Raw genomic sequence first — 26878 nt, forward strand, 5'->3', positions numbered from 1 at the left:
TGTCCCCCAAGGGAGCACCTAGAAAGAAACAGCAGGGCAATAGAAGTACTTTATTAAAGTGTATGGTTTTATTTATTTGTGTGTTCTCAATGTGTTTGGCTTTGGATGAAACCACCCAGCCCACTATGGGACTGGATGCACTGTAGAGAAAAGAATGGAAAACAAAGGAATAGAACTCCCATGCCCAAGAATGGGCTGGACAGGGGAGAAGAACCCGAGGGGATTGAAAAAAAGCGAGTTAGGAAAAAGTTAGAAAAGAACAGGAAGAAAGAAAAGAGCAGAAAAGTAGAAAGACATGCCTGGGGCTGCTGCGGTGACCAGTCCCCCAGGCATCTGGGCGCAGTGGGAATGTGTGGAACCCCCTGAAGAGTGGGCCAGGGGGGCGCTTATACCAGGGACAGCTCTGCCACCCTGGGGCTGTGGAGGTGGTCAGAGAACAGCACACCCAGAAGATTGAAAAGAACTGTGGGCGCAGCAGTGATTGTGGGTGCCCCCGCTCCAACAGGGCCACCCAGAAGAATGAAAGGCTGCAGTGATGGCAGGCAGACCACTGGTGCAGAGAGCCACCCACAAAACCAGCAGAGCGCAGGTGGCCCCATACGGTGGCCAGGGCCACTGAAGCAAGGGGCCAGGCCCCCCCAGCTAGCCCTCAGTGTGGCAGGGTTAGCACAGACGGCCCTTCAAAAACCAGTTTAGGGGGTGACTGACTGCCAAAACCCCTCCCCATTGTGACACTGTATATAGTGCTATGTATTGTGTATGTCAATGTATATATGTATTTATGTTAAAGCATTGTTAAGTGGGGTAACAATGGGTTATATAGAAAGGGACCGTTATGTACAATTTAAAGTTAGTTTGGATGGTAAATATACATATAAACATTAAAGGGGGTAGAGGGGTGGCACCCTGGCGCTTGAGTTAACTGGATAGTGTGGTTCCCTGAGGCCATCTAGCAAGATGGGACCACCCACAGAGGCCATCCTCTGGCCTCACACTCATGTGGGTGGTGCCAGAGTGCGAGTAAGGGGTACATTGCATCATACTCACCCCTAGGGTTCACGAGACCGCGCCAAGAAGAGTGTGCCGATTTAGCAGGTCCCCATTTAGTTTGTGCTCATACCAGGGGAATCCTAGGGAAGGGTATTTAAAAGTATAAGTGTATCCTAAGAGGGGTCCTTGTTGGGATCCCTGTAAAATTCACTCTGGTATCGGTCCATTAGTTATCCAAGAACGCAGTGCATAGCCCATCTTCTGTTAACAGCAATTTTATTCAGCAGTTGTAGCACCCCTCCTTACCCAGCGTGCTGGGGCATCATTCATGGGAACTGCCCCTGCTCCGGGGAAGGGAAGAGAACAACCTTGCATGGATCAGGGTTGGGAAACTGGACTACACCTTGAGTTTTAGAAAAGCAGCCCCTGCAGCAGTCGGACAAACATGAAGGCAAAATGATCTCAAACCGGATTTGCATAGATAAATGAAATGCCATTTGGCACCTAGGGACTGCAGATTGGGTACACATTCAAGCTCCCAATAGTTGCTAGCTTCGAGATGTCTCAAGTATGAAAAGTTGCCAGTGTCAAGTTCTTCCTCAGTGGGATCTGCAGGTCGTCTTAAATAGTTTGAAAATTGATCAAGACTGGTTCTTCAATTTTTTCAGCATCGGGGTGGGTGGGGCATGGGGGTGCAGGTTAGACCACATGATGCAGTCAGTTGCAGTTTTACACTATGGTCAATGACAGCTGCACAACGAAATAGTCTGCACAGCACTTTTTCCTCTGGTATGGCAAGTGGGACCAAAAGCCACGGCAATAACCTGAGCCCAAGGAATTCCCATAAAAGTGCAACAACCAAAGCTTCCTCTGGGGAATAAAAGCGCGATTTGTGGTCCATGGGTGTTGCCGTCTGCCATTTAAAGCTCCAATTAGTCTGGGATATTTGCCCAGCATATGCCGACCAAGCTGGCAACTTCCAACTCAAAACCCTCCAATTTAAGTTATCCTTCGACTAAAGGGGTTATGAGGAATTACACTTACAAACATTTGATGCAAGCATTCCTCTTCGGCTGTAGGCATCTTGACTAGGATGTTACTTTGCAAGCCACATTGAGATGCTGAAAGGGACGCAGCAGAGCAAGCAAGGATTTTGTCCCAGAGCTCTGAACCAATAACCAAGTACCAGAGTTCAGGATTCCAATAGGTTGCGGAGCAGGATTTAGTGGCAGCCCATCTTTTTGGGGCAGGACCCAAGTGATAAACCTACACCTGGCACTACCAAAATCACTCACAGTTGACAGTCATGGTGAAGTGTTTAGTACATTGGCGCTGAAAGTAGTGTTGCAAGACAGGTCAGATGTACCATTTCCTTCACTATGATAACATGAGCCACATTCATGAGAAAGGGGTAATGCCAGAGCACCGGAAGTTGGGCATCAAAGATCTTGGGAGTCCTGGCAGCTCATCTTAGGTGGGTAGAATAGACTGTCATAAGTGCAAAAACATCAGTCCACAAAGCAGATACGGTGACAGGGAGGTGTGATGAATCCAACAGTGTCATCACTGTTCCCCTGGGGCAGCTTCTTCCCGTGTCAGGGGACAGCAGCCGCTACCCGATCCGGACCCTCGGGTGGCTGTATAAGGGAGGTTCACAGGGGGAGTAATACAAAGGGAGGTCCCTTGACACTATTGAATGAGACCTCGTATTCCACTCTTCCTTGAGGATGACCTCCCATTCCTCATACCTTGATGGCATGTTCCTCCCTTCCCCCTTGAACCTACTAAAGTCACCTCCCCAAAAGATGCATGTAACACCAGTTGGCTCCTTTTTCTAATACTGAAACCACTGTCAGGAGGAGGATGAGCAGAGTAATGAGGTTCATTAAAGGCCAAGAATGCACACTGCATTCTAGTTGAGCCCCTGACTGCAGGCAGGGGATTTAAACAGATCAGCTGTGTAGGAGAGCTTGCATGGATGACTATTTGTCACTCTGTGCTTACCGAGGAACTACCAGCGAGAGGCGAGGTCCATGAAGCCAGGTGGCTCAGACGAGGAACCGGAGGAGGAAGACTGCTCAGCCCAGCAAGCTGCAGGAACAAAAGAGTGAGGAAGACTGTCTCAATATGCAGCTGTACTGGAGAGCAGCCTCCGTGTTACTGGTGCCCAGGAAGTCGCACAGCAGGCGAGCGAGACACGCAATCAGAATGGCAACTGTACGGCAGAGGCAGCGAGCCACAGAAAAGGTACCAGGACACCTGCAGGCAGTTGGAAGTTAAGCATGAGAGAAGCTGGCCCGATTGCAACAATGAGGGAAGCGGGAACACCGGGCCATGCAAACCATGGTGCTGCAAAGAAACCAAAGTAAATATAATGAAACAGAAAAGGAAGGTACCATGTCATTTAAAGAAACCAAACCGAGACAAAATAAATGCACTCTTGCAACTTTGACAAACAATGGTTCCGAAAGGAAAATAAAAGCAAATTAGCTGAATGAGATGGAATGAAAGACGCTAAAAAAAGAAACCAAACAGTGTTACAGATGGTCAAGTTTACAAGTGTGCACAGTAAGTACAGGAAGTCCTGGAAAGAGTATATCGAGCATTGCAAATTACAAGCGTTCAAGAATGAGAACAAGTGTACGAAAATGAACTGGTTTACATGCAAACAGACCCTGGCACTATAGTATAGCAGGCATTTGCAAGCAAGACGTGTTTGTGCAAAAAGCAAACCCTGCCAAGAGGACTTCCCAGGCAAGGTCAAATTAGACAGAAAGAGATAATGAGTCAGAATAAGACATCCTGGAGTAAGATGAAGCCTGGCAGGAGAGTACATCAGGCAGTACTTTGTATACTCATTCTATTGCTATAGACGAACTCAGAAATGCTATTAAGAAAACCAGGGAAAGGCATTTATCCTCTTGAGTTGAGCCATATTTATTTTGGAACTTGTGTTGGGGTTAACATTTCTTTTGACCATTTATACACTTTAAGGGCAAAGCCATTTCCCCTTGTACTGTTGATTTTAGACTGCGAGGGTCAGATAGCACTTTGGGCACAGGATGCATTGTTTTGGACATTTTGACAAGGAACTAACCAATTAGTTTTGATTTGGTAGGGAAAAATCACTTACAGCAGGGACAAAGGTTTTTTTACAACCCATAAAGTCCATAGCCAAAAACATGAATCCACTGATATTCCTTACCCTTCAGAGGGCACAGTGGCCTTCAGTGCCTGTATTCCATGGTCAATCTTGGTAGTTCATGAAAATCTTTAAGGGGCAGCGGAGACACTTCCATTTCTCAATAGTTTAGCTTAATCCAAGACCAACATGTCAGTTTAGGAGGGAACACTGATACAACTCTCCTCTCAATCTCCAATTGCTTCAGGTCACAGGGAACTGCTTTTCACAGAGGAACTCTTCTTGGAGAACATGGCCACCACCTCAGTTTACTGTATGTGAGCCACCATAGTATGGTCCAATGCAGAAAGCTGGCACAGCTCTTGGGCTGTTTGAGCATCTTTCCTTGGCATCAGATCAGAACACTTTCCCATTAAGCTGTTGAATCACCTCCCTCCATCTTCCGAGCCCTTTCCGTTGATTACCCACATCCCAGCCTGTGGTGAATAACCACTGGACAGAAAGAACCCAATCTACCTCACAGCGCCAGTCAGAAGCGCACTGATCCATTGCAGGAGACCCCAAATGTGCCACACAGCGTTCTGGCCCCATGAGCCCAGATGCAGCAAGAGGAATTACAGGGCATGAACCACCTGCCCGCCCTCCCCGCCCCAATGAGGAGCAGGGCAACAGTTTTCAACAAGAGATTGCTTCTAGCATTTTAGGTGCAATGCGGCGTGACTGGAGGAGAGGCAGAGTAGCGCACTCCCCCACTGTTAGTACACTCTTCCGTGCCATCTTGCTACCTAGATTGAACATTCAAGTCAAAAGCTAGACTGAAGATATCATGGGTATTTGCGAATTAGCCAGAACTCCTCAAATCTCATGAAACCATGACCCACTCCAAAGCTTTAATATCAATATCAGATTTTCAACTGCTGCGATTCTTTCCTATACTAGCTAGGGCAGACTCTGGCGACTAGGAATAATTTAATCTGTACACTTCAAAACTCCATCGTTCTTCTAGCAGAGACCATTTGGCTACCATTACACAGAGCATCAAGTATGAAATTAAATGAGGGTAAGCCTCTCCGAATCAGGTTCTAACAAATAGTTAAGTAAACTACCTCCCACCAATATGGAGTAAATACCAAAGCTAGTAAAACTTCACAAAAAAACAAACATTTAAGGAATTTGTGTTTTATTTTTCAGTATCAGAAATCCAACACAGCATTCACTCTGCATACCTCTTATAAAAAGGGCACGGTCAAGACATTCCAACTACATTCACACATACAAAATTACCTTTACAAATTATTTTTTGGCAATTTGACCAGAGTAACCCGTTTTCTCCTATTGCCATTGCCCCAGCAAAAAAATGGCCAAAGTCTGTACAGAATCTTATATACATACAAATTTCAAAGTGCTTAAGAATAGTGATTGCATTTTTTCAGAATATTTACAAATGTGTATACAAATATGTACAGTTAAGGGGTCACTATAGCACAAATTTCATTGCTGGAATATGGCTTTCTATGGAAAGTGCTTTTTACAGTACTTTGCATGTGGTGTTTAATACTGACAAATGTCCAAGGGTTATAGAATAAATGGTAACCACATCAAATACCGAACTGCTTTGTTAAGAAATATTTACAAGGGGTGTCGATTACAAGCATTTCAAAACAAATTAAAGTCAAAATGTGTTTCACGCATACAAAAAGGTGCTCGTCGCATTCTTCCAGGGTGGGATAATTTGTTCAGTTGTTGACCTGGTTACCATTCAGAAATATAAACTGTACAAGTGTGGTAAGCTGAAGGTGGGAGGTGAATGCCGGCAAACTGCTCACGGTAGATCATCTTCCGTGCTTACAATGGATATCTGTGGAAGGAGAAATATGGATTAAGTGCCAAACTTTTTGCTGAGCAAGCGGCCAATTAAACAACTGCTTACACTGTACAGCAAATAAACACTAAAAAGGTCTTCATGAGGCATAACAAGCGTGGGGCACAAGGGGGTGGTATTGAAGTGCACTTCAGGATTTTCATTCAAGATTAATGCAAATATTAATTTGTAGTTAAACGGCCAAAATGTAAAAAAGGTTGGATCCAAACATTTTTTTTGTTAAAACCCCCGAAAGTTACTAATCTTTCAGACCCTGAAAGATCTGGTAATACTAACATCTACAGGTTATGTATTGACTATGGGCTGCAAAAGGCAAATCTAGTGTGCTGGATGGTCCGAATGTCTTGCTTCAGTAAAGTTACAATAATGATCTATTAAGGATCTAGTCCAAAAGGTTGCAATGGGATAAAGTGCATCAAGTGCTCCAAATAAACAAGTATTTTGCTGTTTGGGATGTTCAAGTACGTTTTTCAGGGGCAAAATAGTGTATTTCCAACTGGTTGACTTTGGGTTACAAGAAAAATGTATTTGCCAAACCACCTCTGTACATAGGAATTCCTATACATACCCTTTTGACCAACTCAATTTCTCTCCACCACAAGAGAACTAGCCATGCAGTGTTTAAAAAAAAATAATCTTAGACTGAGCAACACATCTACATCTCCAAAACCATCCGACATATCCAGCCAATGCACAACCACAAAGAGCTTAAGTTTCCTCTCTGAACACAAATGTTTCTAACACCACATTTAGAAAGCTCTCATACAGGCAGAGTTTGGGGTACTAATCTGCAACAAAAAGCACAAGATTCTCGTCTTTCCCCCTTTACTCCAAAACCAAACTTTCAGATCCATCAGATGGGGAGACAATGCCAATGGAACATTAGTCGGTCTTTGCTATAGCAGATGTCCTCACTGCCCCCAAACTGAGCAGTGCCGATGGCAAAAAGGTGGGGCAGACATTGGTAACCGTTATTGTATACTTTAGTGTGTTTGGCATAGCCCCTTATCTTGAGTCCGGATTAGACCCAATTCACGGTTGTCAATTTTTCCCCAACAGTCCAATGGCAAAGTCCGTCTCCTAGTAGCCACCTTAACCCTTCTATTGCTGTATATGTACGCACACAGATTGCACAGAAAAAGCTTACACACTGATATTGCCACATTTCCCAAGGTAGTAGATTCGAGTAGGGAGCACAACCTGCAAAGGCAACTCAAAGCAAGTTTACTGGGTGACAAACATGACCTTCACTAATGGACAGTCCAGACAGTCAGTCACAAATAAAGAGATAAATTGCCTGCATCATGAAAAGGAGAACACCCATGCATGGCCTAATTTGGGCTCCCCTGAATGGACATGTACTTTCATGCATAAACCGTCACCCCCCCCCCACCCCAGAGTATCTAGACATGTTTAATGTGTTTGTGAAGGAAGATGTAAACTTAACTGAGGCTTAAATTGGGCAAAATAATATGTTCTTATATTCGTCCTCAATTTCCCAGTCAAAAACTATTCAAATCCAGCTTTATTTTGACATTTTAAGATTGCTTAGTTGGAGCGTCCACCATTTTGTTTAAGTGAATGGAAACGCTAAACCTTGATACGAGTGCACCATGCTAACCTATTACAACAAAACGGCAAATAAAAAGGTTGCATTTTCAGCGACTTCCCACAATGTAGCCGACCCAACAGCAATAGAATGTACACGGTAGCATTGCTTTTGCCACCACCGGCATCACCACCTCCATTACTAGTAGTAATAGTACTACGACATGGAGGCCTGCAGTACTACTGCTTGCAGTAATGCCAGAGACGGCAGCAGACCTAGTAACAGGGTGGGGTCATCAGAAGCATGAAGGTTTTTCTGGAACGGAAAGGAATGAACCCTACTTTTTCATCTTTGCTGCTGCAATAGATCTGCAGCGTGCACCTCTAGTTGGTCCCTTTTTTTCAGAGGTTGAAACCATTTAACAACTCTCAAGTGGTTAATAACCACTGAACAGGTTATCATGTCTGTTCTTGCGAGAGAGGGGCGCCCGCTACCTTTGTAAAACTATTTGTTAAGGAACCTGGGATTGGTAACCCTAGGTCTCCTGGGGGCAACCAGACGTGGTCTCCCTCTCACTGTGCTTAGAGAGGCATCAGCTTCACCTCACTGATGATCCCCAACAAGGGTGAAACACGTGTATGGGGTTGCTGGTGGCACTCTCGTTCAGATTGGAATTGCCATTGTATTTCGGTGCTGGACTGCCCCTGGGCAGGACAAAGACTGATATGCAAATGGATATTTCCCATCTGTGAAAGGCACAGTGAGTAAAAGCAGTGGCTGCGAACTCTCAAGTGGTTAATAACCACTGAACAGGTTATCATGTCTGTTCTTGCGAGAGAGGGGCGCCCGCTACCTTTGTAAAACATTTAACAAAAAGAGGGCAGCCTAAGTGAGGAAACTGCTTATTAGAAAGGTGAAAACGAGTGTTTTGGAAAAAGAAAAAGGACAAACACGAATGTCAAGGAACGACTCAATGGGAAGAATCGCATACCAGGCAATCACCTTCAGATCCTTCCATTAGAAGGCATAGTTTAGTGTACCCGATGGTGGATGCCAGGACAAGACACATGCCTTCAGCCTCTGCCCGCTCCCGGCACTTGCCTTGGCACCCACTGGCTTATGCCACCACAGGCCTGCACTTCTGTATTTATTGGCAGCTGACCACTCGCCAAATCACTGTGCAGCTGCTTAGACCCTAGCACTTAATCTCTGTTACACCTAGCACTTGTCCCCTACTTCCCCCATCCCTTCTCTGCACTTGCATGGTCTGCATGCTCACAAGGGCTAGTCGACCACCCCATTCTGTTATCACGCCTGGCTCAGATAGGAATATCTGGCCAGGTACTAGCCAGGTTTACCTCATTCCCGGCGGACCGTACGCAAACTCTTGCCATGACTCCTTTTCTTTCTTCCCCCTGCTACCTCACTTGTGGCGTCCCCCAGGGCTCGTCTCAGTCCGATTTTATTTAATATCTATATTTGGGCACTGGTGTGCCTCATCCGTTCCCATGGCCTCAATTGCTACTCCTATGCCGACACCCAGATTCTGATCCAGTTAGATCGGGATCACACTGAAGTGTCGTCGTGCCTTCGGAGTTGCTTGATGGCCGTTGGTGAATGGATGGACCACAATTGGCTCAAACTTAACGGGGACAAGACAGAGTTCCTGGTGGTTGGGTGTCCCCCTGACCCCTGAAGTCTGGGTCACTGCCGTTTGGCCCTCCACTCTATTCTCTCCCTTGCCCAGTTGGCAAGGTGAAAAACCTTGGGGTTATTCCTTCCGCTTCTCTATGGCGAATCAATGTTGCGGCTGTGTGTCAAGCGGGTCACTACCAACTTGAGATCTTGAAGAAAGTTCTTCCTACGATTCCTGAACCACTTCGTCCTCCGGTGGTTGCGCTGTTGGCGTTATCCCACATCGACTACTGTAACTCGTATTTGGCACAGCCGACTGGCTACATACAGTGGTTGCAACGTATACAAAACTTGGCTGCTAGGTTGGCAACGGGCACCCCATATGGAACTCGTTATCCCGGTGCTGCGCTCACTCCACTGGTTGCTGGTCAGCCAATGTATTAGATTTAAGGCTATGTGCATAGTTCACCGGGCCATCCATTGTCAAGGGGTGTAGTTCCATCAGGCCAAATTTCTCCGCCATCAGCCTGAACAGTGTATACGCTCTTCTACCGCCGATCTTGTTGTCCCGAAGTTTCGCTGTACTAGGATAGGCAGTCACGCCTTTCCATAGTTGCGGCCAACCTATGGAATGGCTTACCTCCAGCGATGAGGAAAATTTATAATCATTTGGCCTTCGGAAGAGTGCTTAAAACCACGCTCTTCTTGGCTTATTTCTGTGGCTCAATACTTGGTTGACTTTATCTCCCTCTCCAGCACCATACTACCTTCGGGTGACCGTGTGCATTAGAAGTGAATATAACCTAAGTCGGCCTCTATCTTTTATGGTTACATTTACTTTTCTTTCCCCATGTTCCCACCCTGTGGACAATTGGAACACAATTTACTTGATGTATACACACCTTACAAATGCACAATAAATCAAATAGTTTAAGGAGACTGAATATGTACATGGTCGTATATACTGTGGCGCTAGGTACAGGGTAGTAATAGAATTGCAGTATTTGTTGGGGGGCATGTGCCAGGAGGTTGGTCCAGAGGTAATGGGGATACATTCATTTCTCAAAAAGGTACTATTTGAATAGGTCACAATTTCTAGCAAATTCATCAGTTTGAAATCATTGCTGTAAACTTACTGCGGGGTATGTGTGTCCTACTGAAGCGCCATGCCGACTTAAGTCTATATTTAGGTCCTCTTCTGTGGTCTTCAAGTACACCGGATTGTCAAAGTTCATGCTTTTCATGTTTCTGCGCTTCCAATTCCTCCACACGAGGTAACCACCAGCAGCCGCCATTGCAAGTAGCACTAGAAGACATGTAGGCTGTTTTTATATAGGAAAGTGAAATCTAACCTGCAGGTATGGTTGTGCCATTACCTTTCACATTAAAGCAGATTAGTTTTAGCCTTTATATTCTTTAATCAGTAAAATAAGTGCGCTCAAATTAGAACTTCATGCTTACAATAGTTGGTGCAACAAGGCTGCCAAATTATTAGGTTTCACTTTTGTTTAGAATGATTAAATAATGCAATGATTTCCTACTCGTTCTAAATTGAAGTCATTGTTACAGCTGCAGGTATCGCCTCTTTAAGCTGAAATGCTTCACAAACATACAATCACAAATCGAGATGGCTGTGTAAAAGAATCCCAGAGGAATATAAATCATGAAATGTCAACTTCTTTTCCTAATGCACGTCCATGCAGCAGCATTACATGCGACAAGCAAACACTGCTCATTGAATCCTCTGAAATACTTACAAAGAGGGAGAATAGCCCAAGCAGCTGAAGATCCTTGCGCAGATTGATTTGCTTCAAAAACAGAGGCGTCGTGTTCTAATAAGGAAGAAACATTTTAAACGATTAGACCATACCAGTAAAAAGGGTAACAAAATACCATCTTTTCAGACACTTTGTAGAAAACTATCACTGAAACGTGATTTTGTGTTTCATTAGGTTGTATACAGATCAGGAAATGTATACGGCCAGATTATAGTGCCTTCTAGTGGGGTGATCAAGGGGGCCAGGTACCTAGAGGAAACAGAGCCCAGAGGTGCTATGGAGAGGTTCCCCAGCATATACATATCTCCTTGGGCAACAGCACACTGCAATGGATAAAAGGAGGCACTGAGGATGAGATTGGTGAAGGTCATGGAGGTGACGGAGGTAAGACCAGGTGGCGGTTGGAACAGGACAAGCAAGGGGACTGCACAGGAAGGTTTGTGGAGTCCATTTGGGCCCAAAACAGGTTGAGGACTGTGAACCAAAGGTGTTGGACCCCAAAAGCAATAAGGAACATGTCATGTGGTGGCAGATATAGGAGAATCTACTTTTATAGCAGGCAGAGAAAAAAGGAGGGTGAGGCAGCCTCCATGTACCCAATGCTCTGAAATCTTCCATGTTTCCCAGACTGAGCTGCCTTCAAGAACACTTAAAAATAAACAGCTGGAACTAAACAATGGGATGAGTGAAGTGCGCTGGAAACCTTAAAAGCCATACTTGAAGAGTGCATGAACTGGAGACTGGGAGAAAGGGGCCATCCCAATTCTCCTTTAAACCCAGGTTCTGGGGGTACCTCAGGCAACGTTTGAACCACAGTTAAACTTTGCTATCCATAACTCTACCTCTCATATTTGTGTCCAATCTTGTCAAAATCACAAAAAAATGGCTGTCAGTCTGATCCCAAACAGCCCTGTGAAACCACATTTTGAAGGCTCACAAAGTACTGCTACACTAAATATTCTGATAGTTGTATAATGGAAATAACATACCAAAATAAGGGTATCAAAATAAATAATAAAAACAGTAATAAGGGTAAAATAAGGACATCGCAAACTGTCAGAATACTTCGCCCCGCATACCAATAGATTACGAATGCCACATCTTTCACTCCATCCGACAAGAAAAAGGCGAGTCACTAGACAACTATGTAATGCAAATGCGCATCAAACAAAAATACTGCGAATTTCATCGCTACTCAAATGATGAGGCCCTAAGGTCGCAAGTAATCGCGGGCTGTCTGTCCCAATCTTTCAGAAAACAACTGCTACAAAAGCAAAGATCATTAGAAGAAATATTAGCCCTAGCCAAGATGGAAGCTGCTGTTGAATCTCAATTAGACAACCTGGGTAAAATAAACATACAACAGCCCATCACGCCCGCAGACAGTCGAGCTAGAATTGTCCACAAACCACGGCGGAGGACGGTCCGAGGGCACATGCTATAGATGTGGTTATGGATATCCGCACACAGGGACTGCCCTGCCGTGGGGCAACAATGTGCCACCTGCTGTGGCATCGACCACTTCCGGGCAGTGTGCAAAAATGCCCCCCCAGCAGTTTCCAGCAGACAAAGAACACAAGAACGCCACAGGACCGCCCGCCACAGGCCGACAAGCACTCGGACTGAGTGGGACCACAAATCCTCACAAAGAGACAAGGAGCGCCTCTGCAAGGAGGACAGGCGACCCCAAGAAGGAAGGAAACGCAGTCAGAGAAGGCGATTCGTCTGATACATAGAAATGTGCACGCCCTCAAGCAGTGAAACACTGTCCTCAGAGGACGATCAGTGAAAAAAGGGTACGTCTAGGTTCTTAACAATGCAACAGCCTCTCAGCACAGCCTGATCCTCACTACAAGTAGACGACACAAGTATAATTCCTGATTGTCACGGGCGCAACAGTGATCAGTGAACAAGCATACAACTCACTAGCTCGCCAACCGAAAATCCGCACGGCCACGGTGGACATTTACCCATATGGTGCAACCACACCTTAGCCACCTGTTGCAAAAATTCCCCTGCACATCCTAAAGACTGAGGTCAATAGCAAATGCATCATAAGCTTTAAAACAGCAGTCGACATGGGCCCGGTACACATCCTGTACCAAATAATGGCATACAAGTACTTTGCTACCCCAAAGGCGATCCATGATGCATTCCCAAAGCTGTTCAAGGGGCTGGGCAAACTGAAGAATAGGAAAGTTCACCTACACATCAACCCAGACGTGCCGCCAGTGGCACAACATTACAGGGGAATACCAGTTAACATACAGAGACAAGTGGAGGAGGAATTGGACAAATTAATGAAACTGCAAGTAATTGAGCCTGTTCAGGGACAGACGCCCTGGGTGTCACCCATTGTCCCCGTTCCAAAAAAATCCCCGGATGGATCTATACACATAGGAGTCAACATGAGGACCAACGTTGCCATTGAAAGGGAGAGACACCAGGTGCCGAGGATCACCGACATGATCCACCTCCTCCACGGAGCCAAGGTGTTCAACTAGATCTGACAAAAGGGTACCACCAGATAGAAATAAGCCCTGAATCAAGATACATCACAACCTTTGTAACACATCTGGTTTTGTTTCAATACAAGAGCCTTAGCTTTGGCATCTCATTGGCCGCTGAGATATTTCAGGAGGGGATCCACAAAGTCATCCGTCACATACCGAACTGTAAACTACTTAAACGATGTACTGGTATTCGGCAAAACTAAAGAGCACAACAGCATTGCACCATGTGCGCGCCACCATGGAAACCGCAGGCCTCATGCTTAAAGACCAATGTGAGTTCGGCAAGGGATCCCCAAGATTCTTTGGCTATATTTTCTCCGTCCAGGGCATGAGACCAGACCCAGACAGGGTGGCGGCACACAACTTGGCATTGCCCCCCACCAACACATCGGAGCTATGCTCTTTTCTAGGACTTGCGAGCTACTGCTTGAGATACCTCAAAAACTACGCAATGGTGAGCAAACTGTTACGGTTATTCACGCGCAAAGACCAACCCTTCACCTGGTCAGTGAAGTGCCAGCAGGCATTCAAATCCATCCGACATTCCATTTCAATGGCAGAACACATGGCTTACTTCGACACTCTAAGGGACACGCAGGTCATCGTAGATACAAGCCCTGTGGGGCTAGAGGCGATCCTATCCCAAAAGGACCACGAGGACCTGCAAAAACATTCATAGTGGCATACGCCAGCAGAAGCGTCATGCCCACAGAACAGGACTATTCCCAGGCTGAGAAGGAGAGCCTGGCAGTGGTGTGGGCCTGTGAATACTTTCACCTATTCTTGTACGGGAAGGAACAGTTGTCACTGACCATCAAGCACTGCTCACCATCTACGGCGATCCCAAAGCAAGAATGCCTCAGAGGATAGCAAGGTGGGGTTGAGGCTACAAGACTACAAATTCAGCATTAAACATCGCCCAGAAAAGGAAAACAATCCGGCCAATTACTTATCCCGACACCCCTCGGGCCCGGCACAGACTCAACCCTCCATAGCCGACGCATACATCAACTATGTAATTCATCACCTGCAGCCATTCCCCATAGAACAGCTGGAAGTGATAAGCAAATCCGAACAAGACCTTGCAAGCGAATCGTAAAGCACTGCATACAAACGGACAAACGAGCGCACGTGAAACAGGCAAAACACGAACCAGAGACAGTGCAAAACATATACTGGATTGACAAAGTCAGAGATGAACTTTCAATCGTGGAAGATCACATTATCCTGAAGGGCTGCAAAGTGGTAATACCCGAATCACTCCGTGAGAGGATAATACAGCTGGCACATGAAGGACATCGGAGTGGCAGCAACAAAACTACTCCCAAGACAAAGTATGGTTCCCAAAGATGGACGCCCTCGTGGAATCACTGGTAGGGGGGCTGCACAACCTGTGCACAACTTGCCCCTCCACCACACCCAAACCCATTGCAAATGTCCAAGTTGCCAAACCGGGTCTGGGACGCACTGGCAGTAGATGTGTCCGGACCTATGCGAGACAGCACATGTGTCATAGTACTAGTGGATGAACACTCACGCTTCCCGGAAGCACAGATCTTGGACAACACAGCTGCCACGTGCATCATCCCAGCCCTGGACCGTATGCTCTCTGCATATGGAGTCCCTAGAATAATAAAATCGGACAATGGCCCGCCATTCGCCAGCGCTGACTTTCAAAACTTCGCCAGGTACATGGGCTTTCATCACAGAAAGAAAACATCTAGATGGCCTCAAGCAAAAGGAACCGTAGAGAGGTTCATGGGCAATATCAAAAGAACACTGCAAATAGCCAACATAACAAACAAGCCGTTCGAACAGGCCTTATACCAATTACTACGAGAATACAGACACCCCACACAGCACTACAGGGGTTTGCCCAGCAGACCTGATGTTCCGGCGGCCCGTGAAAATGAGACCAGAGGACCCGACAACCAAGCCCCTGACACCGCTGGAGCTGCAAGCCAAAGGAAACGATCTGGAGGAGAAAGAAAATGAAGCAAACGGCAGACGGGTGCAGGAAGGCACAGGAGTCAAACGATGAACCAGGCGACCAAGTGCTGATGCGCCAGTCAACCGGCAGGAAAGATGATGCCACGTTTGCCCCGCGCTGTTGACAGTGACACGAAGAAAGGGGACCAGGGTCACCGCGGAAAGAGAAGGACGCTCCTCAGTAACCCGGAACGTCTCAATTCAAAAGAGTGCTGACCCCACTCCACGAGAGATGGGAACCAAATAAGGAAGCAATAGACCGGCACATGGTATATGAACCCTACCTAGGAGACAGCGAAGCATCTGAAGATGAAGGCCAGAGCGCCGCACGCACAAACTTGCGGGACCCTCAACCCCAGAGGCGCCTCGGCGACAGCAGAGCAGTCGCATGAAGCCGCAGGGACTCAGAAGAAATGGGTAAGAGATACGAGCGAACTGTTGAATTAAAAAGGCGGGAGATGTCAGGCCTAAGGCATTGGGCTGACACAGAGCCTACCCACACTTGAGCCTACCCACACTTATGTGGGAAGTCTGCTGTTGCGGGCTCTTCCCAAGGGAAGTGAGGGTTAGGGAGGGGCTGGCAGTTGCAGTGTTCTGTTAATAAAGTAAGACGTTACTCATCGATCCCCGTCTCCTGTGGTCCTTCAGCGTGTGCTTGGGGAGTGGGGGACCTGGAGCAGGCCCGTACTGGCTCCTTTACAGTAGCTACGCCAAAGAAGTCGGCGCATCTCAAGGAGGAGGTGGGCTCGCACTAAGCAAAGTTATTTCTAGTCCTCACCCCCACAAAAAAGAAAACACAGCTGGTAAGCTGTCAATTGTACACGATAATAAAATTACCTATAAAGACAAATTACTTTGGATTGAACAGATACTATGTATACAAAATGGTAAAGGGCCTTAGACAAACCCTACACATCTAGCGCAGTTTCCAGTATGACCACTACTTGGTAGGCCCAATACATACAGGGTAAAAGCTGGGGTGAAAAAGGAAACCCTGAGCTGAGGTAAACTAGTCCTGTTCAGCATCCAAAATGCCACACGGATAGGTCACATTTTGCTCACCTCCAATATATAGCAGCACTAAAACGTACACCAAGCTATACATATAGAAATAAGGGAGGAGGGAAGTGCCATAGTGTTTCAATACCAGACCCTTGAAAGTTTCATTGCTCGTAGAAATCAGATGCAGGATTGACTATCAGTTAAACAGTGCAACTTACATTCCTGCATTAGACTCCTGCCTGCGGAAATGTTTTAACAGTCACAATAAATCAGGGTATAGGCTAAAGTTCCAGTCTCGTAGGAAACTCCACGGTCCCAAGAGACAGGAAACGTGTCAGTGCACAGGAATCGTCCAAAGTAATTTCATAGGAGTTTGTAGAGTTGGTAAGTTTCCCTTATGAATAAACTGGACAAATCTAGTAGGCACAGCCACAATTATAGGGAAAAGTCAGGCAAGTCTGTTCTACCCTAGAGGTGCACAAACTGCAGCAACCCCACGGGCAACTATCTCGAGTTGCAGATACGAAACCCTGACGCACCAGAAAGCAAGCAAAGTACGATTTGGACAACATAAGCCTATGGCAAACTGCAGTAGAAGGGAACCTGCAAAACCAGGGGACCTCAGAGGACAAATCCTAAGAACCACCCACCTGCCCGAGACCTAGGGCCAAGTACTAACAGGCACTAGTTTGAGACTCTTGCTCAGGATTTGGCAAAACCCAGAAAATCCTTGTCTTTTGCATGTTAGCAATCCAGTTACCCCAAAGATGTGAACCCCCTCCTCCCCTCTGCCCCCAGACCAACACCCTGAAAAAAAGAAAAAAAAAATCTTTCACAGTAAGATGGCCCAAGAGCAAAAACATACTGCACCAGAAGGCATTGGAACCAGACTAAGCGTAGCCAGATGGCAAACAGCACTCAGCCTGCGGAAAACACTGCAACAGACTGTCCACACTAAAAACCCAAAGACTGCCCAAAACAAAAGCAGTGGCAGAGTAGTAGCACGGCTCCTTTCTGGAAAGTGGAGCGTTGCCATCTCAAGGCATTACTCCCAGATTACCACAGGAAGAATGCAGGAAAACTGCCCAGGAACAGTCTGAACACAGGGCACCCAGTGAACCAACACACCACCAATGGATGATTAATGACAGTCCAGGAAGTACATACAGCAGCCAAAAAGAAAAATGGAAATAAAGTACAGGACACAGCCAGTATGGCCAAACTGGGTCCTAAAAATACAGTATAACGCCACAGCAAAAATCCTCCAGCAAACTTTTAAACCTACAAAATCCCAGCAGTCATGGTCAGGGTATCTTAGAAATACCCATTCACTTACTGATGGGCTGGTCAAAGCTAATGGGAAGTTGCACAATTGAAATAAGGAGAAGCAGCATGAAGACATGATCACAGATCTAGCCAAACAGGTCCTGAAGGACAGACCATGTTTGACACCCAATGCTATTGCCCAGATCGCAAACCACATGCTTCCAGAAGGTGTAGTAGCCTTTCAAACATTCAGAGTAACAAAAGTATGCATAGGCACTTGTCTTTTTGCATATTTCATTTATTTAATTACACACCCAGACCCTGGGGTTTCATGGCATAGTTACAGACAGCTTAGACATTAATAGTCAGGTATTTACATGTGGATGAACAGTAATGCAAAGGAATTAGTGATATTTACTAACATATGATAATACAGTGAAAGCATCATTATCTACAAATTCTGGAACTGAGCAGTTTATTAAAATTGGTTGAATAACAATGTTTTAGCAATTTTCTAAAGCCATGGAAGGATTCCTCTTGATATGTTAAGAGGGAGGGAGTGTTCACACATTTAAAGACTCAGGCAGGTCTATTGTATCTGGGGCATTTTTGTTTTTTTATAATTCTATTTTAGGGTGCCCTCTTGAGGTTTGAGGGGTTCTGTTTTTTTTTTAAAACTGCTTCAAAGATGAAAAAATATGCATTCCATTTCTCCATCCACAGGTTTTAAAAATATTTATTTTGTGTTTCTGGCCGGCAAAAGATCCCTTCGAAGTTTTGCTTCTTTGGGGTTAGGCCGTTTCCTGCGTTTTTGTTTCTCAGAAGGCAGTGTTGGATAAGGCCATAGTAATTTATTCTGCTCTCCTGTATACTGTGAACCAGTCTTCCTAGTTTTCTTTAAAGGACTTAGTTCAGAGTTGAGTTGTCCTCGTGTTTTCTTCAAGAGGATCATAATCCAAACTTCCACTGAGTTTCCAAAAATTATTTACTTGTCTGGTAGGTTTGGAAAAGAAAAAAAAGCCTACAGTTTTCAGTGGTGTTACCAGAATGCAACCACTTTCATCAGGGCAAAACAGACACTCATTACATGGTGTCTTTTGCATGGTTTACTAATTGGTTTGGATTGGAACAGGAGATCCCACCTGCAGATGGTGTGGGATGAGGGGAAGGGACAAGAGACATACAGAGTTGTAAGTAATTGTCGCAAGTGTAATCTACAAATTCAGGTACACCAGGAGGACCCACTTATCAACCACTGGTCCTGGCAGGCATCACACTTGAGCCTTTGGGTGTGGCAGCAAAAAGAGTGTAGAGAAAGAGCCAAAGTATCCCCACCTCAATCTCTTGGACCATATAGCCTATCTGCTGGAAAACAGAATATGACACGTACAAAGCCATTTAAATTACAGATACCAAGGAGAATCCTGGAAGCAATGTTCCCATTGAGGCAACCATACCCTCATATGAGAGGGTATAATGGCTGTCCGAGTGACCGTCCTGAAGAAAACAGGTCAATTAAATAAACTAAGCGAAATAATGACATCATGCAAATGCAAAGCTGACAAAGAGATGCAGAGACCAGAGAATGCAGGCAATTCTATAAGGCATCAAGAAAGTATTGCGATACATGACATGTTGGGTTCAAGATGAAGAAACTTATGCTACAGAAATAATTAAGCTATCAAGTTATTTCACAGGTGTAAATATGCAAAGAAATACAAGCAGATGAAGAGATAGGAGTCAGTAAAAGATGGATGTTCCCACTACATACGATAGTGCTGAGCAAAAGAAAAAAAGGACGCTTTTTCATTTTGTCACAGTTAGAAAACAAGTGAATTACAGGCGAAACTAAAAAAGACGAGTTTGATGAGCCAAGAAGCCAAGGCCATATCAGACTGGGGTGAGCTGACATTGGATACAAATTGTGTGAAAGAACAAAGCTCCTGTTCAGAAGGCACAGACAAAAACAAGAAGAATGTTATATTAGAAAATAGCCTTTTAATACACTGAAAGCTCAAATTCGTGGTCTTCAGTCAGGTGGGGAGAAGAAGCTGACGAGCATGATGGTCACACCTATCCACGAGGGCAGAGTGCCTTCACTCCCCTGAATTCTTCAGTAGCAAGGAACATAGGAAGAGTTCAAAGCTCTAATTGACGGCAGACCAGTGAGGTGATGGATGGTCATGCTAATTGGTGGGAAGCACGGTTAAGATGAGCTCTCCAGCACCTGGACGCTCAGACTGTGTGCTGCTAACGTAGTTTGGGAATGTACGGTCAGGTTAAAAAGTAACTGTTGGCGGTGTGACTTGGAGCCATGGTGGTCAGAGCGGCTCCGAGAGCTCCCAGCTGGTGCCACGCATCCAACTGCTATGCCCCGGTGAGACTGTAGTCAGTGACCTACGGCTTGTTTGAAAGCTGAAGTTCTGGAGGGCTTTGGCCAATTTTAAGCCCCAAACAAAGTCAGGAACCAAGAGCCTGGACGAGATGCAGGGAAGGACCCAACAGCAAAATGGCTGACTCCTTAGATTCCGCGGGTGGTGTCTGCCAACCGAGCAAATCCTGGACCATGACTCCGAGGGCAACACAGAGGTACCTACAGCCTTACCCCTGGGCAGGCTCAACTCACTCCCTCAGGTCGAATCGCACACCCACACTCAGAGCGGGACCGACTGCCCACCCAAATGAAGCCACCGCAGCCCACTCACAATCTTGCGACAGCAGCAGAGTAGGAGTCTGGACCTCTGGAACCACGCACCAGGTCGGGGGAGGATCCAAACCAAAGAAAGAGCTCCGACCCCTGGCGGACTGCTGCAATCACCAACCCAAAGGGGCAGCAGCATGGGCAGCGGACCACATGGGGTCAGAAGCAACCCCCCCCACCCAAGCAACAATTGCATACCTCAGAAGCCCTGACCCCGGGAAGAATGAAGGAGTGGCCAGCAAACAGCTAACTGAGGGGAAGGGGCACAAAAGTGGACCAGCTGCATCCCCCGTGAGGAGCCCGAATGCGGTGCCTAAAACGCAGTAAGGGCAGCCAGCCAGCCGCCACTTGCACTGAGCCTCTGGCGAAAGCAAAGGTGTACTGCCGCAGCGGGGAGACCAGCCATGCACCAATAGCCAAACTAGACTGGGAACCCCCCCACCCCCCTGAACCCCACACACACGAACTGGGAAAGACAGAGTGGCCAATGGGGCAACACTCAGGCCACCCTAAACCAAGGAAAGCCCAACGAATCCCCAGCCGCACAACTGCTCGGTGGGCGATGGTCCAACACGGCCCTGAGAGTGAGTGCCTGACGGCCTCCCGCCCCAGTCTCAGAAGTACAAATACACTCGAAGCAGGCCTCCCGGGAAAGCTCTGCAGGGGCCGGCACTACGCGGCCCCCAGCAGTAAACCTGACCTGATCCCCTGCACGAGAGGCACTGACAAATGGATTGAAGCCATCCTCAAGCCCCTATTTAAGAGGCAAACCCCCCCCCCCCCGACCCCACTCGCCAGTCCTAATCCCGAGACGAGTGAGCCGACAGCCAACAAAGGGGAAGGTTCACGAAAGGGGACCACCTAACTGTCTTCCCATCAGCACCCTTGCAAAGAGCCTAGCTGCAGGGATGAAGACGCAGTCCAGGCAACTACAAACCACACATACTGGGCCTAAGCTAAAGCAGAGGCGAACGGCCGTAGGTGAGAGGCCCGTGAAGCACCCTCAGCCCATCTGAAAGGTCCCCCTAAGCGACTCAGGAGAAAAAGGCACCCGTGAGCTCTGCAGGGGCTGGCACTTTTTGCGGCCCACAGCGTTTACTTAGACCAGGGCCTGGTCTTGTGCGAGAGAGGCTGCTGCACAGCCTGAAGTCGTACTCAAACCATCCTCAAGCACACGCTACAATACGACCAGATAAGGAGCAATTGTAAAGCCTGACAGAACCCGACGGCACACTGGTAGAATGGTGGGGTGCAGTCTACAAGGGGGAACCCCAGAAGGGTGCCAAGGTAAATCACAGGGGAGCTAACCTCGCCCCTCCAAAAGGCACCCCAAGAACCTGCAGCTGCCTCCATGCACCAAAAGCACATCCAGATTAACAGCAGAAGGTAAGGCAGCACCTGCCACAACATCCAGGGGGACCCATCCACAGCTTGGACCTGCCCTCCCCCGGGAGGGACCCAGGGGAAGGTTAAGCCGAACTCCCTTCCACAATGATTGTGCAACAAGTGGCCCAATAACGCCGGGTGAGACGATCTGGATTGGCCTCAAAGGACATACCACAGCCAACCGCCCAGACACTGGCATCCTAATAAAACGAATATCTGAGCTGTCCGAGCCAAAAGCCCACCCCGAGTAATGGATTGTCAGCACCCCCAGTGGTGCATAGGTGCCCCCAAAAACCTGCCATCTCACCACAATCACTCGAAAACGCAGCAGGGGTGTCGCCCGATACCAAGAAAACAGTGGGCACCGATAGCTGAACTATACAAATAAGGGACGGGGTACTAACAGGACTGTTCCATTCCCCTGGAGTAGGGACGACCAACATAATGTCCAAGAACTTCAAGTCAGCCAAACAGACAGACATCGCAGCATTACTAACACCCATGACAGAGAAATCAAAAAGGAGGGGGGAACGCAATGAAAGCATGGCACTAGGTACCCACCCAGTATCCAGCCCCGAACAGACATCACTAACAGTTACAAAATCAGATCTACAAGAACTCTTAGCAGCCATCACCAAGGAATATCAAAAGGGGACCGAAGAGGTGAAGAGCAAGATCTCAACCCTGGGCAAGCGAGTGGTGGAGAAAATTGAATCTAGATCAGAGGAAATAGAAACCACACTATGAACGGAACTTTGAAATTGGGGAGGGGTGGACAGTCGCAGCACTAGAGGCCAGATGTGATTCACTTGACGCCAAACAGGAAGGTGCAGAAAACCGATCTAGGCACAACATCCTCTTGAGGGAAATCCCAGCATCAATCTCCAACCAGGAACTGGGGGACTATGTCAACTACCTGTTCTGCTTCATAACCCTTCCGGACGAATCCCCACTAGAACTCGACAGAGTCTACAGAAAGATCAAAACAAAGCACCTCCTCGCCGTCAGATGTACTGGCTAGAGTACATTTCTATAAAGATAAAAGAAATAATGCTGGAATCCAGGAGCACAGGCCGCACACACTTTAGAGATGCCACAATAGCCTTGTATCAAGATCTGGCAGCAATTACACTGGCAAAGAGAAAGGCTCTAAACCCAATGACTGAATGTCTCTACGAGAGAAAGATCATACTGCTGGAGCTTCCCCACGGCCCTCACCTTCACATGGTAAGGAAAACCCTGATACGTCCTCTCCCCAAGAGAAGCAGACCGTTTTATGCATCCTGAGGCAGAAGGACACTAACCAGACAAAGCAAAGCCCAATATGGAAAGAGCACAGCAGGAATCCCCGAGATCCTGGTCCCGGGTAGAGGGTGGATGCAGAGTGTGGGGGGGAGGGGGGTTAGGGCCCCCTCCAATAACAAAAAGAACTGCTAATGGACAAGCCTCCGACAAGCCGAGCCTCAAAGCTGTGCCAAGCCACCATCACCTGGGCTCACCAGGAAACGGGCACAATAAAGGTGATCCGCATAAGAAATCAATTGACGCCGTGGGACTTCCACGCAACCAAAAAAAAAATAAAAAAAAAAAAAAAAGGACTGGACTCCACAAGCCAGGACCTAAGTGGGCAGAGGGGACTGAACCCTTGCAGCAAAACACACAGCTAAAGGAACTTATGAAATGCAAATCGATGGACCTGCAAGGTTCACTGGAATAATAAGCGAGTTGGTAGCGTTGGCCCGGCCGGATGCCCTGTTGGTTGAAGGCTGGACCGGAAACCCTGTTTTTTGTTGGGGGAGGGGACTGGGACTTGGGTGGGAGACAGCACAGGGAAATGAGGCAACACCCTACAGTGGACAGGACTTGCAGGGAGATGAGCCACAACAGAAAGCAATCCTAACCTCAGGAAGCAACTCAGCTAGCGAGATGGCATTAGATGGCCCAGAAGACCAAAGGGAAACACTAATTAACTCACTATGACTACCTGGAACGTACAAGGCTTAAATGCTTCGGGGAAGAGAAAATTGGTGGAGCACAGGCTCTCCCAACTCGCAGCAGACATTGTCTGTCTACAAGAGAAACACCTCCTAGGAATGGATAAGCAGGTCACCTTTCAACGTTACCTGAAAGACTACTTTGCCTCATCAGGTCAAAAAATAAAGTGTCGCCGAACTGCTCAGCCACAACCTGCCACTAACGCAGGTCAGTCAGAAGACCCGGAGGGGAGATCTCTACTATTGAAAGGCCTCCTGGTTGAACTGCCCATTACCTTAGCAGCAATCTACTGCCCAAACTGTGCGCAAGACCACTTCCTCCACAACCTCTTAGCAGTCATCACGGCCTTCTCCAAAGGACATCTACTGGAGGTGACCAACTTAACTGCGGACCCGAATCTGGATAAAACGCTGCCCCCAACTAGGAAAGACCGTCAAAGCATTAGCCATGGCAGAATTCTTAAGGGAAACCGAGACCAGACATCTGGAGTCTATCCAACAAGGGAGCAAATGACTACACATTCTTCTTGCACGCCCATAAAGGGCACTCAAGGACTGACCCGCTACTGACATACAGTGCACTCGTCCCATGCATTGAGCATATACAAATAGGGCACAGAGCCATATGAAACCATGTCCCAGGCACCATGCACCTACGGATGCAGGGCTTGCCGGAGCCTCCGCAAAAATACTGGAAGAAGCAAGACCAGATCCTAGTGGACATAGCCATCAGCACGTAATTAGCAGAAACTCTTAAACTACTTCAAGGAGAATACAACAAATGATCTCAAAGGCGATCATCTGGGACGCAATGAAACCAGTAATCGGGTTGCGATCAACAGCAGGGCAAGGCACAGACGACAAAACAAACTGCAGCAAAATAAACTAGAGGCGAGAGTCACAGAAATGGAGAGCAGGTTCAAAAAGCACCAAACCATAACAGCAGGTCGAGAACTCAAAAAAGTGAAAGCAACATTGGAAATGAATCTAGCGGACCAATGAGCCCGAGTCTTGGCCTATACCAAGCAATGCGACTAGTTAAATAGCAATGCGGCAAACCGCCTCATGGTGCACAAACTTAAGAAACTGCACTCGCGGAACATCCTGCCTAGCAGATAGGAAAGGCAACCCACACCACACTGAGAAACATGAGCTAATGACAGATCATCAAGGAAATCATGACTGCCCTCCCAACGGTCAAGACGCAACGGCAATACCTGGCAACTGCCCAAAAAGGGCCACCACATCCCCAACCGTAATCACTGGACCGCCCAATTACAGCGGAATAAGTAGGAGACACCATTCGCCCCCTGAAAGACGACCCCAGGACCGGATCACAACCCAAGTCTACCCAAAAATATACTCACATCCTTGCGCCCCAACTAGCACCCGCCACTCCAAGCGGTCCTGTGTCCTCGTCCTCCTTGACCTCTGCTGCCTTTGACAGTCGATCATCCCATACTTCTCAACACTCTTCCTTTAGTTTCAAAGGCTCTGTTCTCAACTGCTCTCCTACCCCCTCCAACCGTTCTTTCGCTGTCTCCTGGGGTGGTCATACCTCTCCTACTCTACCCCTGGACTTGAGTGTTCCCAAAGGCTCTGTACTTGGCCCTTTCCTTTTCTCACTCTATATTTCCCTTCTTGCCCCATCATCTCTTCCTTCGGTATTTCTCACCATTTCTACGCTGATGGCACCCAGTTTTTCCTCTCCTTTCACGCCCGACATCCACCTTATTTTTCCTGTCTTACTGCTATCAAAAACTGGGAGGTCATCCACTCTCTCCCTCACAGATAAGACTGAAGTCTTCTTCCTTCCCTCCAACACGCTGCCCCCTCCTTTTATTCACTTCCCTACTAATCTCCCCATCTCTGCTCGCAATGTAGGCCTCCACCCTCTCCTTTACCCACCACATTTTACCTCCCGCACCCGTCGCCACCACCTCTTCAATGTCTGAAAAATCCATTCCTCCCTCCCCTTGAATGCCGCCAAACTCTTCATCTCTTCCCTTATCTTCTCCAGTCTTTTCTACTGCTCTACTCTCCTCTTTGGACTCCCTGCCTCTCATCTTGCCCCGCCTCAAATCCCTCTACCACTCTGCCAGCCATACTCTGCCTTCTCTTTCCTCTTCACTTATCTTGGATGGCTTCCCTTTCATTCCCAACTTAAATTTAACTTCCTGTCTCGTTTTAAATCATTTCATGATCTTGCTCCCTCCTACCTTTCGGTTTTCACTTTATATGCTCCCCTCACTCCCTCCGACCCGCCAATCCCTTCCTACTCTGTTCCTCCACCTCCTTGTGTTTCCGATCCTTTCAGCTCTTTGCCTCCCCTGCACCCCCTACACTGGAACTCTCTACCTCTATCCGTTCCAATTACTCTATCTCCTCTTTCCGCACCTCCTTGAAATCTCATCTCCCATCCTGACATCCCTCATTACTTCCCTCATCCCTCATTTGTCTTAGTTACTTACCTGTAACTGTATTTCTCCAGCATTGGTATCTTTCATAGATTCACATGCTTGAATATTCCCCGTCGTCAGACTGGGAATCCTCGGTGATAAATTAAATAATTTTTTTTTTTTTTTTAATACACTGCCACCTAGCAGTGCATGTACATAGCCATCACTTTGGTCCTTTATGGCCCCAGCCAATGAGGTGGCAGGGCTTAAGCTCCGCCCCCGGCAGCCATCTTCAGATTTTGAACCGTAGAGATTACAGTATGATGGATGCCGAGCATAGGAGCAGCCTCTCAGGGGAGGCGGGCGGGCGCATGTGAATCTATGAAAGATACCAATGCTGGAGAAATACAGTTACAGGTAAGTAACTAAGACTTCTCCAGCATTGGATCTTTCATAGATTCAGATGCTTGAATAGAATACCAAGCAGTTAAAACATGCCACCATTATAAACAGATATGCATAATTACAGAAAAACATATTTCTGATCAAACCTTTACCATGCAGCAACACCACGGTTACATACTTCGGGAAAGGTGGGAAAGGAGGCTGGTCCTACCTTATACAAAGATGGCAGAGCACTGCCTGTCCAACT

General features: G+C 47.1%; 1 protein-coding gene across 2 annotated transcripts in view; it reads right to left on the reverse strand.

Annotated features, from left to right (window-relative positions):
• Positions 1-5295: 5295 nt before the first annotated feature.
• VLDLR (very low density lipoprotein receptor) overlaps positions 5296-26878 on the reverse strand; it is a 546560-nt gene continuing 524977 nt past the window's right edge. Inside the window, exons 17-19 of one of the 2 annotated variants that reach the window (XM_069625743.1) lie at positions 10956-11030; positions 10335-10504; positions 5296-5990 (exon numbers count right to left, since the gene is read on the reverse strand). In XM_069625743.1, coding sequence (XP_069481844.1) covers positions 5955-5990; positions 10335-10504; positions 10956-11030 — 281 coding nt within the window. In that variant the 3' untranslated portion in view covers positions 5296-5954. The remainder of the gene's footprint in view (positions 5991-10334; positions 10505-10955; positions 11031-26878) is intronic. The other variant, XM_069625744.1, reaches the window with a different exon arrangement.

The sequence above is a fragment of the Ambystoma mexicanum genome, chromosome 6p, assembly GCF_040938575.1.
Source record: "Ambystoma mexicanum isolate Mex_15411 chromosome 6p, UKY_AmexF1_1, whole genome shotgun sequence".
Taxonomy (NCBI): Eukaryota; Metazoa; Chordata; class Amphibia; order Caudata; family Ambystomatidae; genus Ambystoma; species Ambystoma mexicanum.